The following is a 16,112-nucleotide window of genomic DNA, read 5'->3' as shown; positions in this document are numbered from 1 at the left end:
AACTGTTCACAATATTCCAGCTGAGGTCTGACTCATGCCTTGTATACTTTTAGCAAGACCTTCCTATTTTTATACTCCATTCCATTTGAAATAAAGGCCAACAGTCTATTTGTCTTCCCTTTTTACCTGCTGAATGTGTAAGCTAGTTTTTATTTTAACAATTGATAGTCTTTTTCTATTTAAAACCAGTGGAAGAAAGGTCAAGAGGTAATTATAAGGAAGAGCAAGTGCTGTGTGCCGTCACTTGTAGACAAATCCAGTTCAATATGCTCAGGTTAAGAATCTTAATTATTTATACATAAGTATTAAGAACTTAGTGGTCCAGAGCGACCAGAACAAAAATGACTATTTAACATTGCTATTTCACTTTTAAAGTGTTCTGAGATGATTATCCACATTCCTGAATTAAATTGTTGGTGTGAATTGACATTAGTAAGGCAAATATTTGATAGCTAAAATTAAGCTTACCTTTTTTCATAAGTAGGGAAGTTAACTTGATCAGTCCATGTTTAATTCTCATTTATTTATTGGAATTAACATGAAAATTCAGGGTTCTCTCTTCTTCTGTTCAGTCTGTGAATAAGTCCTTATCGTTTACTTTCGAGTAATACTGGTGGAAAATACATCTGTATTTTAGACAGACAGCACATGTACTGTATGTTTGTTTTAGGTTTTGATCTACTGGAGACTACACTGTGAAACTGCTCAGATGCGATAAGGGTAAGCAGTGATCAATTAGCACAGCATCCTCTGCAAGTATTTTTCATACCTTGCACATACAAAGTTATTTTGTCAGGTTTATGATTTAGAAATAATTTAGCTTGACAAAGCAACTTGGATCTCATTGAATTTTGCAGAAGGAGGAGTTTGTTATTTAAAATTCTCAGATATAACTACTGAGTAATGCGTAGGTTGCGTTTATCAACTTGTACAAACTGCTGAGCAATAAAGAACCTTGCTTTTGATAATTCAAACCATTTAATATATAGTGTTATTCCTTCATGAATCTGAAATAAAACCTTACAATGCAGGCAGGAAATAATTTTCTGTTTGGCATTGATAATGTCCATTATATATAAGTCAATAAGATAATAGATTTTAGTGGGGGAAAGCATATTGTCAATAATGCAAGTGAGAAGTAATGCAACATTCTGTGAATGGTTCCATGTGCACACATTGCAGATATTGCACAAGTGATAACGATTTGTGTTTTTGACTTCTTGAGAAGATGAAGCTTCAGACTTTAAACTCCAGAAACAAAGAAAGACATCAGCAACTCAAGACACTAGAAAATGATTTTTGAGCTTCAGAATATGTTATACATGAGTTTCCAATATAGCTGCAAGTCTGGAATACTGTTGTACCCTGAAATGCAACAGAAGTTCTTGTTTAGTTACTTAGTAACAAATGTGCTCTGTATCGACATGAATAAATCCCATGTCACCTCCCATTTGTTATTATGACAGATGTTCCTATGTAATGAGGAAGGACAGGTTCTTGGTGCATATCTGGTGAAGAGTTCAATGCTGGACTTGGGTTTCTGTAGCCAAAAGAATTCTTCTCATCAGCAGCATATCCTCGGTGTTCCATGATGTAGCCTGTAACAGCACAAGGTGATCTTTGGAAGGTGTGCTTTGCAAAGAACTGGCCGTAGCTTAAGGATCCAAGCTGGGTTTGTCCTGAAGTCCCCATGCACAATGGCTCCTGCTGTTCACGTACCCTCCCTTCATTCAGTTTTGTTGTGCCCCGAACATTATTCACGCTGTCTGGGCTGGCTTTGTGAGGATTTCCACGTTCATACTGGAGCTCTTTCATACAAATCCTCCTAGTTTGTTCATATGGTGTTTGGACTGGTAAAAGCTGTTGGTTTACCCTTGCCACTGACTTGGCTGCATCACAGTCTGATTTAGCTAACAAAGAATTATTCAAAGAGGGTGAAAAACACTTCCCATCATTGCATAATTTCTCCTGAGAATTGTGTTTGAACAGTACCTTACACTCTTCCTTGACAACATGCTGTGTGGCCTGCAGTACTTCGATTTTGTTTTGCTTTACAGGATGAATGTAAGGTTCTTCCTTATATTTGTTGTTTGGTCTTGATGATGCACAATTTGAGAAGGTTGCAGATGTTCCTCCTTCACAATGCCGACTGTTAGTCAATGCACCTAAATGAAAAAGAAAGTATTAAGAAAGTGTTAAGCACAATGTGATGGGAATGCAATGGATGTTGAACGAGTACTAAATTGGTGACTGCTGTTTCTAATTAGCTTAGTTTGTTTGGTCAACGTTCAATTATTTTCAGCCTCCCATTTAGGTGCTAGCAAATCAATATTTCAAGAGTCCTAATAAGAATTCCACTTAATTTTGCAAAATGAGACAAGTGTTTGATTTATTGTTAAAACAGAAACTGTACCATATGTTGTCTCTGGTATTTTGGAACACTGGGAATAATAAAGGGAGCTACCATGCCCATTTAATCTTTATAGACAAATGTACCTTCCATCACTGTTTAAACCTAGCTTGTGAATTCCATCGACATATATAGGATAACAGATGATCTACAATCAGTTATAAACTAGTAATTAAACTGAGATGTTCTGACAATTGAAAGCAATGATGACTCTAGTAATCCATGTCAATACACAAGATTGAAAAGCAGCTATGGTATCAATTATTAGGCTTAAATTAGGCTACTGGTTTTGCAAAGTGATAGATAACATAAACAATCAGTAAACAAAGGTTATCAATTTAAATGTTTGTTGCATAATATTTAAAAAGTGCTGTAGTACCTCGTTCTGCCACAAAGAACCCAAGGGATTTTAAAAATATTTAAAATAAGTATCAAAATACTTTAAATAAATTAAATATTAAAACATTTCAAACAAACATTTTATGCATAAAATATTTTGGGAAAATTGCTTCATTTCTGGAAAGTGTCAGTTAGTTGTTAACATTAATAATACCAGAGAATGTCAGTGACACACAACACTCTGTTTAATAGCAAAGTACTTGGGCTATGCCCAGCAAGTCCAAGAATAGAGATTAATTATTGTAACTTTCTTCCACATTTGAATGCAAAGACTAAAATAGCCACTTGCAATCCTAGCAGTTATCACTTAACATTGTGTACAGTTACACAGTGGGATAATCAACAGTAGACAGCTATTCAAATCATGACATAAACTATTTTTAAACTATATTTTGAATATAAACAGGGCTAGAACAGTAAAATGCATTTTAAACTGATATTTTGTTAAATGTTGTGCGTGAGCTATTGGGGGAAGTTGAATAGACTGGAGCTATTTTCTCAGAATGTCGGAGGCTGAGGCGTGACCTGGTAGAGGTTTATAAAATCATGAGGGGCATGGATAGGATAAGTAGACAAGGTCTATCCCGCAGGTTGGGGAGAGTCCAAACTTTGAGGGCAGAGGTTTAGGTTGAGAAGGGAAAGATTTAAAAAAGACTAAAGTGACAACTTCTTCATGCAGAGAATGGTGCTTGGAGAGAATGACCTGCCAGAGGAAATGGTGGAGGCTGGTACAATTACAGCATTTAAAAGGCATTTGGATGGGTATATGAACAGGAAAAGTTTAGAGGGATATGGGCCAAATGCTGGCAAATGGGACTAGATTTATATTAGGTCAGCTGGTCGGCATGGATAAGTTAGACTACTGTGCTTTTCCACTTTAATCTCCAGCATCTCGACTTTAATCTCCAGCATCTGCTGTCCTCACTTTCGCTGAGTTGGACCAAAGAGTCTGTTTCTGTGCTGTATATCTTTATGACTCCATGGTGAGCAATTAGAGTTTTATTTAGGGATGTAGATAATCAGACATAAATTAACAGGAACATTTTGATTGTGAATCTTTTTTGACATTTCATTATCTGAACGTTTTAATGTTTTCCTTTAAAGCATTCTATTTTAATGAATTTTATAATGTACAATGTGGCTTTAAAGTAACACCATTTAATAACTTTTAGAAACTATGCTTAAGACTTTCATGAAAGCAAACTACTGACAGGAACTCGGCAGTGTAGTGACTCAGTGATTAGCACTGCAAAAGGGACCTGGGTTCAATTCCACCCTCGGGCAACTGTTTGTATGGAATTTGTACATTCTTCCCGTGTCTGCATGGGTTTCCTCCGGGTGCTCCAGTTTCCTTCCACAGTCCAAAGTCCAAAGATGTGCAGTTTAGGTGAATTGGCCACGAGAAATGTAGGGGTAGGATGGGTCTGGTTGGCATGCTCTTCAGAGGGTCAGTGTGGACTCAATGGGCCAAATAGTCTGCTTGCACACTGTAGGGATTCTAAATACAATATGCACTGTCAGATAAGAGATTATAAGAAGGGTCCATTCACCTATGGATAATCCCTTGGCATTGTTCAAAGAGCAGAGTGGAATTCTCTTTGATGTCCTGAACAGTAATCTCTCTTAACTAGCACCACTAAAAATGAATTAATTTATCACACACTGCACTTGCCATTTGTGGGATCCAGCTATATATAAAACAACTATATTAAAGCATTGCTATATTTGGCTGTACATCAGAGATTGCACCTAAAAGAAACGACTTGACAGCAAATGAAAACTCTGTGTAAAATATACATTCTTAAGTGGCTGTTAGTGGAATAGCATAACTTACACTGATAATTCTGTACAGAGCTGTACTGGGATTCACTGATAAGATGATCCTGTAGATTCTTCGAGGGAGACTGACTGTGAGCTGATGATGAGCTTGTCAGATGCCAGCAGTTGTCACTAGTTGCCTGAAATGCACCCACATAGAACCTTGCTGTTTCACAAGGTGACCTTTGACTTTGAGCTATCCGATGAGGCGTCATCTGTTTTTTGCTGGCAAGCACTTGGGGGTCCAATGGGAAGTGTCCATAGGTATAGGTGAGGGGGTGTCCATGTGACGAGGCATAAAGCAGTTCATTGTTCTCCTGGCGAGAAATGTCTTCCTGGGGTGATACAACGTTCAGCATACGGCTTCCTCCCCAACTACTGGTGTGGCCACAATCAGCTTTCTCAGTGTGGAATGAATTATATTGCTGAAAATATGAAGGAAAGAAAAGGAATGTCAATTTTAAAGGGGGTCAAAAGAGGAATTTAATTTCATTTTATAACCTTCTCTAAAGCTATATAAAAAAAGAGGATGCATACAGTTTTGTCAATATTTGTATCATCCACATTTTCATTTCCATGAAGTTGATTATATTAGATTTTCTAGAGAATATTTTTAAATGGTTCCCAGAATATTAGCCAATCTTTGTAAATTCTAATACCTACGGGAGCTCATTTCCTTCTTTCCCAAGTCCTGGTGAAATCAGAGACATTTATAATTTTTCAACATTAGTACCACACAGAAGAAAGCTTTCTTTTCATTTGTGCAAGGATCCAACAAATCATTGGCATAAATCAGCTCTGAGCTCTGCTAGAAAAGACTTTAAAACCAAGTTCTGTGATTCTAATTATTTTACTTGATTTTAAAAGGCACAAAGGGAGTCTTCATGAAATTTTAACAAATGTCCTTATTCTCCTTGCAAAATGCCATTGAATCATCCTTCTACATTGCATCTTTTCATCTGATTTTTATTTCTTTCAAGCAGTCGGCAATCTGTTGCTATGTCATTTAACGTTAAACGTGTTGCCAATGGGAAACAGCCAACACTCAATTCAAAGGATGTATGGCGTTTAGCACAGTTCAACTCTCAAAACATGCTCATTTGTATCCTTTTGCAAAAGTTGGCTTCTAGAGTATTCACAAAGTTGATTTAATTTTTTAAATTTTTATTGATACAATTTGATACTGTTATTCTGAGTAAGAAACATTAAGTCACATTTTGCTTCACTTGACTTCCACAGATATTTTAGGCCAAAACTTTGGTCCAAACAGAGGGATGACCCCACAATTGGCAGAGGAGACATTACATTAAGCCTTATTGCCTGTATGCTGGGTCCAATAATTCCATAGGCAACATTAATATATCAGATTAACTTGTTATTTATTTCATTGTTTTTGGGCCCTGGCTGAGCACAAATTGGTTGTTGCTTATGTTTATATTATAGCAGTGACTGTACTTCAGAAGTATATAAAGGAGTAGTGGTAGCATGGCAGTATTGTGGTGGACGAGCAAGCCAGAGCATTAATGATGACCAGATAATCACTATCAGTTGTTGTAAAAAAAATCCAACTGATTCATTAATATCCTTTAGGGAAGGAAATCTACCATCCTGAAGTGATTCCATGCTGTGGGCCATTAAAGGAAAGATGAACTAGCCATTGACACTCACGTCCCATTAATGAAAAAAATATTGGCTGTGATTTCCTTTGACAGACAACACAGAAAGCCAAAATCAGTTCAAGTTTGTTTGTTCTTCATTCATTGTTATGGAAGGATAAGGAGGGAAAGGGTTCAGCTACGGTCCAGTGGTGTTCTAATTGGGGTGGACTGCATCTGAGAATGCCTCGTAGGAGCAGGTTTAGGATCAGAAATTGTGCCCTCCAAAGTAAAATAGTTGGCATTCAGGATTTGAGCTTGAATATAGTGAGGTATTCGGGGACTGTTGAGGCTCATGTAATTTGTTCTACTAAGGTTCAGTGACTGGTTTGTAAGTTTACTGTGTTTAGTTTTTTCAGTTTTAGTGATAGTGGAGAACAAAACACTAGGGACATTTGAAATATTGACAGATGCTATAATGTGCAAATTGGACACAATGAACTGAATAGCCCTTTCTCTTTACTGACATCTTTGATCATCTGAAAATTCAGATTGACACATTCAATCAGAGTTTTAACATAGGTCATTATCATTGTGAGACTAAAGAATAATTTATAAGGATGAAGAGATATACCATGAGTTAAGACTTACCAATTTGCAGGACAATGAATGCTCTTCTGCCATTAGCCTGGTATAACCACTAGTTGCCACCAACCTCCCCACTAGTTTCAAAAAATGGCATTATTACACTATAATTATGAACTAAATTCACTGTAGAAAGTTAGGGAGGCTATTTCAAGGGATTAATAGCCAGTTATTGGAGTAAATTACTGGTCCTGACATATCACTTAACCCTGGAAGACCTAAACAGGAGATATTTAAATTGTGGAGTGTCACTCCCACAGGTAGCAAATTGTTTCTGTAAGTTTATAAATATTAATTTATAATTTAAAAGTTTTAAAAATATGTTTTGTATAACCTTACCTTTTTCTTTTTCAATCCAAGCTTTCCCTTCCTTCAGTTTCTCCTTCTATACCTGATTTTCATTCATTCAGCACATTTCCTTCCCCATTGTTCTCTTTATTTTTTCCCTACCTTCAATATAATTGATGAATCTCAGACCCATCATTTATCAAGGTCTCAAATGTTGATTTTGTTGTTCTATTATTAGCTCACATTTCCAGCATTGTTCACCTGTTTATTAAGGTGTTACAATTGCCCTTTGAGATCCAAATGGTGTCCACAAATCTCAATGCTATCCTTTTGATGTCTTGAAAACTTGGATCAAGTCATCTTCAAATTTCTCAATTCTAGTGAAGAGAAACTTATTTTGTGTCATTTCTCCTCACAATTTAGTTTTGGAGTCCAGGACTGAAAAATTGGGGTCGTTCTTGTCATTTTTTTGGATGCCTTTGGAGATCCAAAATGATGTCCATGATGTGCACTCACACTTAGGGTGAATAGGAACAAATGCCATGTTGGTAAGGACATTAACACATACTCATTGAATAGCTGTTGGAACTACCTGGGTCAGACAGGTTATGTTATTAATCAGCAATGCAATGCTAATGTGTTGCCAGTGTCATCCTGGAGCTCAAAGCTCAAATAAACATCTTCCATAACCTCAGACAGCTGAACACACATTCTACAGGAGGAAACTCCCCACCAAGTGCTATTGAAAGCAATCATTGACTACTTATATGTTAGCTGCCTGATTGATTTCTTCCGGCTGTTGCTACCATTCTAAAAATATTTGTGCTTTCGATAGTTTTTATACTTGCTAAATCTGACAAGGATTGGTGTGACAAGTGTAAAAGGACATTTCATTAACTGTAAGTTTTTATGCAAACCAGTTGCCCCCAGACATGGCTGAATTAGTTGACATTCTCATCGGTATAAAACACTATCTAGAATTTTTGTTTGTTTCAGCGACTGGAGAAGTGGTTACAGATCGATGTCAAGGTTAACAATCCATTCAATGGCTCCAGATACCACAGGTTGAATGGCTGTGATCTCACTGGATTCTTAGAATAGGAATTTAGCAAGAGGGCAAGCTCTGACTTGGATGACCACGATCATTAACTAGCTGTACTTTAGTGTTCACATCATCCCTGAATCATTCCCAAGCATTTTAGGGTTGTCCAGATTTCCTTTGTAAGTTTGAAACCTGGGATTCTCCACTGGGGTAGGTGACCTTTGCAGTCAGTCAGGTGGCACACCAATCTGAGGTCGAGCTGCTGACAGTTTGTGAGAGTTTGGAAGGAGTTAAAGTTGAGGCTGTGAATTTTCAAATGCGTACGTGGGGCTTCTGAAGTCCTCTGTTAATGAGAGTGATTGTGAGCTATCAGTTGGAGACATTCTTTGAATAGGATGTTGTTCTTGCTGACATTTAGAGAATGAACAGAGACAATGCAGAACAAGTCCACACTCCTCTGTCCCGAAGCACTGATCAAAGAAGAAGATTCTATCTCAAGTGGTGCAAAGGAGCCAGGTAACTTTCTCTGTTACTGATGTATCAGTACCTGCAGCTCTCGGAAACTCTGAGCTGAAACTCCTCTTGCAGCAATGTTTTCCCTGGGTCACACTAGCATCCAGAAGCTTCCATATGCGACATCACCCACCCTGCCATCCTCAATGTGATTTAATTTACTTCTTAATTATTTTATTGAATTATTTATTCTTTTAAGTATATTTTATAACCCTCATCACTATTTCCCATGCTACGTTAAATCCTTGGAATAGAATAGACCTTAACCACTTACCAGATACTCATAAAACCTCTTCTCCTTTAGGAAATTAAGAATAATGCTCAATATAAACCCCTGTGCTGAGTTGATGCCAGACGCCTCCAAGCTCCTTGATGTTGACAGTAGGTTTTCTGACAGGTTTCTATATTCTTCAAGAATTTCCAGGGTACAGGCCCATCAATTTGTTTTTACAGATTGCCTTACAGAAGTGATTATCTCAATATTCTGCAGTAGAACTGTGACTGAGCTGATAAGTTGGCACTTACTATATATAAAACGAGTACCCTAGTTTCAGACCACTTGGGCCCAATGTCTCAACAGATGCAAGAACCGCCTCTATTCTATGCTATCCTTCAATTTACATGGAGTACCAGGGTCTGGCCTGATGGCTGTTAGTGTTAAAAGGTTAAATGTACCTGCATCCTCAATATCCTATTATTCTTCCATCACTGCCTGAGTATCTTAAAGGAGAAACACATAAGGGTAAGATTAGGTTGTGGGATTGAGGTGCATAGTAGTAAAGGTGGGGAAGAGTTGCAGACTTGCATCATCTACCGCTTATCAGTCTGAAGCGTGTGTGAAATGAACAATGTTAGGATGAAAGAAATGAGCTAGGTATGAGGGTGCTGTCATTCTTGATGGTCTCAGACCTTCCATAAGTCACATCACAGTAGGGGAATGCACTGTCTCTTTCATAGGGTTTATGACGTGCAGTCATTCCTGAATCTCCTGCTGCCGTTGTTTCTCTGTCATCTTGAACTGGAATAAGAGGAAAGGGTGTCAGTGATTGTGGTGAAACTTTTTAGGTGGTGTGATGGCTATGGCTGAATAGTTGGTTTTTAGTTGTACACAAGCTGTGAGAAATAGGTGATAGGCTTGCAACAGTGCTGAGTCTATAAAGGTGAATGGAAACATATGAATGTCAGGATTGAGCCCTGATGATTGGGAATGTTGGGAGGTGAGTGATAGTGTGGGAGCAAGGCAGTGGTGAATTGAGAAGTAGCAGAGGATTGTGGTGTATCTGGAAAGATACGTCATTTGAGAATGCATCTACTAACTTTAGTCACTGAACTTCTAGATATACTGTATCCAGCTCCCTTGACTTAATTCCTAACATTAATTTTGACATATATGTGTTCTTATTGCCTTTGGACAATTTATCTGGCCTGTAGGCGCAGAGTATTTGTCCATTCCACCTCCTTTACCAAGACCTCTAATTGCAAGGTCCATGAAGCTTTGAGCCAATGCTTTCTCATGACATTTTTCAATGTCTCCTCAGTCAGATTCATTTATCACATGAGTGCCAATGTTTGGTCCAACCACAGTCTATTTGCTCTTTCTAAGGTGTAAGCTAACTTTAAACAATGCAGGCTAACTTTAACTAGTGCTGGTTAATCATGGTATTGAGCCCTGCTAACATACCCAGTGAATTAGTATTGTGGTTAACACTGGCTGGATGCAGTAATCACTGAAATGGGAGGCATCATGACATTGGCATGCTTCTTGAAATGCAATCAACAAGTTGGTTAATCATGCTTTCTGCGCATTTTCATGGGTTATTGACTTTAGTCTCCTCTAATGTTTTTGAAGCCATTACCCTGCCTGGTGAATTATTCCAATATGTAAAATTACTCACTATAAGATGACTTATGACATTATTCAAAGATTGTCATGTTACGTGGCTCTATTCAACTTACATAGTTTAACTGTTTTCTGTATTGCTTCCATCAATGTTAATTCACTGGTCCAATATAGTACCAAGTTGTAGAAGGATAATATAGTACAGGAGACCTTCAGCCACCATGTCTGCGTTTGCCAATTAGCCTGACTTACCTAGTTTTCCTATAGCCTTGCATATGTTTCCCCTTCAAGTTGTTTATGCAATTTCATTTGAAAGTTATTACTGAATCAGCTTACACCATCCTTTCTGGTGGTACTTTCCAGATCAAGACAGCTCACTAGTTAATAAACAAACACCAGGAGTTTCAGACTCTCCAGGTTTTACTTGGAAGTTTTCGATGCAACATGAGTGGAGTGCTGCTAACTGCCTCCAGGACTGAAAAGAACAAATATCATCCAGGGTTCAAGTTCCTTTATACTATCCAATGAACTACATTGCAAAATGTAGTGCCTGCTCTTTCAGTTAAAAAAAAATCCAGTCTCTAATCTAATCTCTCTATGGTTCAAAAGCCTGCAGCCTGCCAGTACACATCAGTACACACCAGTAGACGATGGACATTTAGATGAAGTAGAGTAGGTCACTTGCTGTGAATGAGTTTACTGTCTTCTGGCGAGGAGCATAAAAATGACAATAAGTATCAGAAACTTAAAATGATCAGTTTGGAAGAGTTACTGAAAAAGAACTAGGCTACTTTTCAGTTCAGTTCTCAAACCATTAAGTGTTTAATTTTACATTAAGTGGAAGTCCAATGTATGACTATAAATTGGAAATAGTTTTTCATTAAGAGATGCATATACAGTACTTCCCTTATTTGACTCTCCGGAATTATTACTGAGCTGAAAAGCAATGAGAATTTAAAAGTAAACATGTAGTCAAAATCTTGCAGATGTCATTTCCATCTCTAAATTCATGTTTGAATATGTAATAAAGAATTCAGTATGTGCTGGTTTGGATATCTTATGCTACTGTAAAACAGCACTGTGCGTGGCAATAGCCCTTTGTGTATCGTGTTCTAATATGGTCAGATGTAGGTTTGGGCTTATTACTCTCCACAGTTCTTGCCCTCGGCCAGGCTGTCAGTGAGAAGTAGAAAATACAAGCCAAGTGCATCCCCATAGGGAGTAAGTAAAAGTCAAATGAGTCATCCTGGATGATTTTTGTACACTTCCTATTGCTTTAATCAAGAAAGGCTTTGCCAGAGAGGCCCACAAACAGCTCATCTGCTTTTTTTCATCACATCCTTCAATTTGCACCACACCACATTCCAGTGGGACATGCTGCTAGGAAATGGGCCAGAGTAACTCATGGTGACCCTTCTTATAAGAAAACATCTGCCCTCTGTTCCAGACCTCTCCTTCACAACTATGCTGTGAATACATGCAGACATTAATTTTCATACTTTATGCATAGCAAGCTCAATTCTTCAACATCCTACCATATCTGCACAAATGGGTCAGGGTCATAATATTCCATAATATGCACCTGCGGATAAGGAGATGTCTTTAGTTTTGATTTCAACTTGGCAATTTTGGGCTTCAGTTGTTTTTGGCTTTCATGTGAGGTAGGCAGCAGCATCTTATATGGGAATGAGGACTTGGTGGCTGTAGTCTGGTCCAGTGACAGTTGTAGCTCTTTGTATTCAATATCCCTGCAACATAAGATTCAATAGCATTCTAATATGTGGTGATAATTTTAAAACAGCATTAAATGTTAGATTATCCAAAATAATCTTAAAAATCCAGTGATCATTTAATGCAAATTCATTGACTTTGTCTTTGAAAATAGCTCATGAAGGAAATTAAATCCACAAGTGTTCAAACAGCAGTATTAACTGTAAGTAATTGCCAGCTGTATATCCGCTTAATATCCCAATCTGTCTCTTTGTCAGGCACCAGCTGATAGACTTGTCGTGGTCATTTCCTTTTGACCAGGACTGCCTGTCAGACATCTGGAATGTGCCTGGTGTACTATTGATTTCATCAGATCAAGAGTGCTCACAAAGCCCGTTTTTGCATATTAAAAAAAATTAAACTGAAAATTTGTTGTACTTTGATGTTCAGCAGGAACTGCCTGTTGAGGAGATGACTTGTTTTATTTCCTGCTGCGTAAAATCACAAGACTGTGAATTCACAGAAAATAAAGCTTGATGAGTTGTATTATCTTATCAAGAAAAGCTTTTAATGACTTTGTCTTACACTCATTATTTGTGATTCCAGATGATTTAAAATATTACATTTTGTTAAATGCAGTTTCACTTGCAGGAGGGGGAAATAACAACTTATCATGAAACATAATCTAACAACATTTCTCAAACACTAGGTAAAACATTTAATTGGTATAGTTAATGAAAAGATGAGTAATACAGCTGCATAGTAATAGTACTGTAGATTTTATTAAATTGGCCTGTTCAGACATACTATGACACATGCTATGGAGCTGGTGGGACTTGGGTCCAGGCCTTTCAGTGCAGGCTTGCTGCAGTGGCCCAGTGAAACTCAGCACAAGCTGGAAGAACAGCATCTCATTTACTTCTTGGGAACCCCGCAGCATCAGGACTCAATATTAAGTTCAATAATTTTCAGACCTGAACACCTTCTTCCCTGTGCTTTACCCACCCCCATACCCCATTCCTGTCATCACATGAGCTGTTTTCAGCACGGCCAACCCATTTTCACCTACTTATGGTTCCCATTATCAGTTTTTCTTTCTCCCTAGTAAAATATCATCCATCCTTTTGTCTCCCTGACTATTGTCCCCCCCCCTCTCTCTCTCTCTCTCTCTCCCTCCCCTCTGGGCTCCATCTCTGTCTATCCTTCATTCCTTCCTCCCACCCTCCCATCTTGTCCTCAGCATATACGCCACCTTTTCTTAGCTACTGTCAGTTCTGAAGAAGGGTGACTGGACTCAAAAAACATTAACCCTGCTTTCTCTCAACAGATGCTATCAGAGCTGCTGAGTTTCTATGGCAATTTCTGATTTTACTTTATCTGCATTGCGTTGAAGGTGAGCAGGAAACTACCTTGGAGCTATTAGGTACCTTATTATAATATTCAACCTGGTCTTTACCTATAGTGTTACCGAACTATTCTGCTTTAACAGCCAGTGCATTGCTTTCCTCAATGATCAACAACCCACTAGGGTCACTGAAATAAGTATATTGCTTCTGAGAAACTGGCAGGCTGGGAGGGCTTTGAGTAGAAGATCTCCAGCCAGGCCTGAGGCTGCTACTCACAGCAGTCCTTCTCAAAAGATCATTTTTTAAATTCATTCATTCATGGGTTATTGGCATCGGTGATTGGGCCGTATTTATTCCCATTCCTGGTTGTCCTTGAGAAGATGACGGTGAGCTGCTTTCTTGAACCATTGCAATCCGCGTGTTGTAGGTAGACTCACCATGTTGTTAGCAAGAGAATTTGACATTGCAACAGTGAAGGAATGGTGATACATTTCCAAGTCAGGATGGTAAGTGGCTTGGAAGGGAATTTACAGGTTGTGATGTTTGCATGCATCTGCTGCTCTTGTCCTGCCAGATAGTAGTGATCATGTGTTCGGAAGGTGCTATCGAAGGAGTCTTGGTGAATGTCACCGGCTGGTCATTGCTAACTTCTTGGAACCTAATTAGTTGACTTGTCTTGTGCTTCATTCAACACTTCTCTGCTGTCATCCTTTAACAGAGTGGAGTAACTTATGCAATTCAACCTTGTATCTCTGATGAAAAACAGGAGCTGCAAAAGCAGCATCGACCACTAAGTGTCAGTAGCACCAAGAACAACATCAATAGCTGTCACTGCCTTCTGCTCATCATGTGTTGAAAAGTGACTTGGGATATCTTGAGAACATCCATGGTTTGATTTGGTGCTACATAGATGCAAGTATCTAGTCCATCATTCTTTTTTACTTCTTGCTTTCAGAATCAGTAGGTGTAGGTCTGGGGAGCAGAGCCACACAAAGGAACTCTGGTTTAGTTTAGATTAGATTAGATTAGATTAGATTCCCTACAGTGTGGAAACATGCCCTTCGGCCCAACCAGTCCACACCAACCCTCCAAACAGTAACCCACCCAGATCCATTTCCCTCTGACTAATGCACCTAACACTATGGGCAATTTAGCATGGCCAATTCACCTGACCTGCACATCTTTGTGACTGTGGGAGGAAACCGGAGCACCCGGAGGAAACCCATGCAGTCACAGGGAGAATGTGCAAACTCCACACAGACAGTCGCCCAAGGCTGGAATCGAATGATGGTGTATATGCAGTAACCTCCTACATGAGGGACGTTTATGTACAGTGAGCTTCATGTCTCCACAAGACAAGCCCCTGAACACACTAGAGATAAGGGAAAGCAGCATTTCCATTGTCTTGATAGTTGGGAGTAACTCAGGTTCATTAAAATATCACAGATCATCGAAGATCCCACATCTAAGTACCAGAGTTAAAGGGTTCAGAACATTGAGACGTCACTGTGAAGGCTCCACCACTGATGGCCCTAGAGCTTCTACATGATCCAAGATAGCCAGCAGTTTCATAACCAAAATATTGGAGTGCAGGTTGTGGAATATCTTGCAATAACCTGTCAAATTATAAAAGCTGATAAATGAAGTAGCATTACAGGTGCTAATAATTTTGGTCCCAAAAAATCCATCACCTAAACACTGCCTGTGAGATCAGGACCATACCTTCATTAATCTTACCTTCTCAATGTTTTTTTCTGCTCCTTGCATGTCACTGTCTGTCACTGATGCTATTTTGCTTCACCCGATATGCTCTCCTCAAGTTCAACTTTTGAATGCCTTGGTTGGATGGTTTATTTCCAAGGTGCACTTGAATGATGCAACATTCCAAGAGGCATATAATTGATCCTGATGGAAGGAGAAAATCTTCTTTTGTCTCCCAGATGGTGTTCAAATATCCTAGTGACATGGACCTGAAGTTCAAAGTGTGCTTCACTGTCAGTGACCACATAATTCAGTCTGGTGGAAACTAAAAGGAGGATATGTGTGATTCTAAATGAGGGGTGAGTCACCTCTACTGTCCTATTTTGTGATTTCTCTTCAAACCATCCTTTCTGTATTTGGAGATCCAACTTCTCAAAAGTGCAGCTTATACAGTTCACTTCCTGTACCCTTTTCTCCTGAAGTACTCTTGTTAACAGAAGCAGAGATTTGGCCATTACAGGCTGGCGACAATTTCCTGTCTGTCATTAATTGCCTTTGAGAAGGTCTTGGTGAGCTGTCTTCTTCAACCATTGTGGTTCATGTGATACAGACACACCCAACAATACTGTTAGGGAGGGAGTTCCAGAATTCTGAACCAGCAACAATGAAGGAGTGATTATTCAGTGTCAAGCCGGGCCAGTATATGGCTTGGAGGGGAATTTGCAAGTTGTGGTGTTCCCATTTATCTGTTGCTCTTGTCCTTCTAAATGGTTTAGGTTGTAGATTTAGAACCGCTGCCTAAGAA

At 38.7% G+C, this 16,112-nt stretch overlaps 1 protein-coding gene across 3 annotated transcripts in view; it reads right to left on the bottom strand.

Moving 5' to 3' along the window:
- Window positions 1-993: 993 nt before the first annotated feature.
- The window catches only part of LOC140486450 (single-minded homolog 2), a 93,420-nt gene continuing 78,301 nt past the window's right edge, over window positions 994-16,112 (bottom strand). For all 3 annotated transcript variants that reach the window (XM_072585630.1, XM_072585633.1, XM_072585631.1), the window contains exons 9-11: window positions 12,133-12,298; window positions 4,644-5,052; window positions 994-2,165 (exon numbers count right to left, since the gene is read on the bottom strand). In XM_072585630.1, the coding sequence (XP_072441731.1) occupies window positions 1,441-2,165; window positions 4,644-5,052; window positions 12,133-12,298 (1,300 nt within the window). In that variant the 3' untranslated portion in view covers window positions 994-1,440. The remainder of the gene's footprint in view (window positions 2,166-4,643; window positions 5,053-12,132; window positions 12,299-16,112) is intronic.

Source organism: Chiloscyllium punctatum, chromosome 15 (assembly GCF_047496795.1).
Source record: "Chiloscyllium punctatum isolate Juve2018m chromosome 15, sChiPun1.3, whole genome shotgun sequence".
NCBI classification, from domain to species: domain Eukaryota; kingdom Metazoa; phylum Chordata; class Chondrichthyes; order Orectolobiformes; family Hemiscylliidae; genus Chiloscyllium; species Chiloscyllium punctatum.
This window is presented reverse-complemented; position numbering and strand designations above follow the sequence as displayed.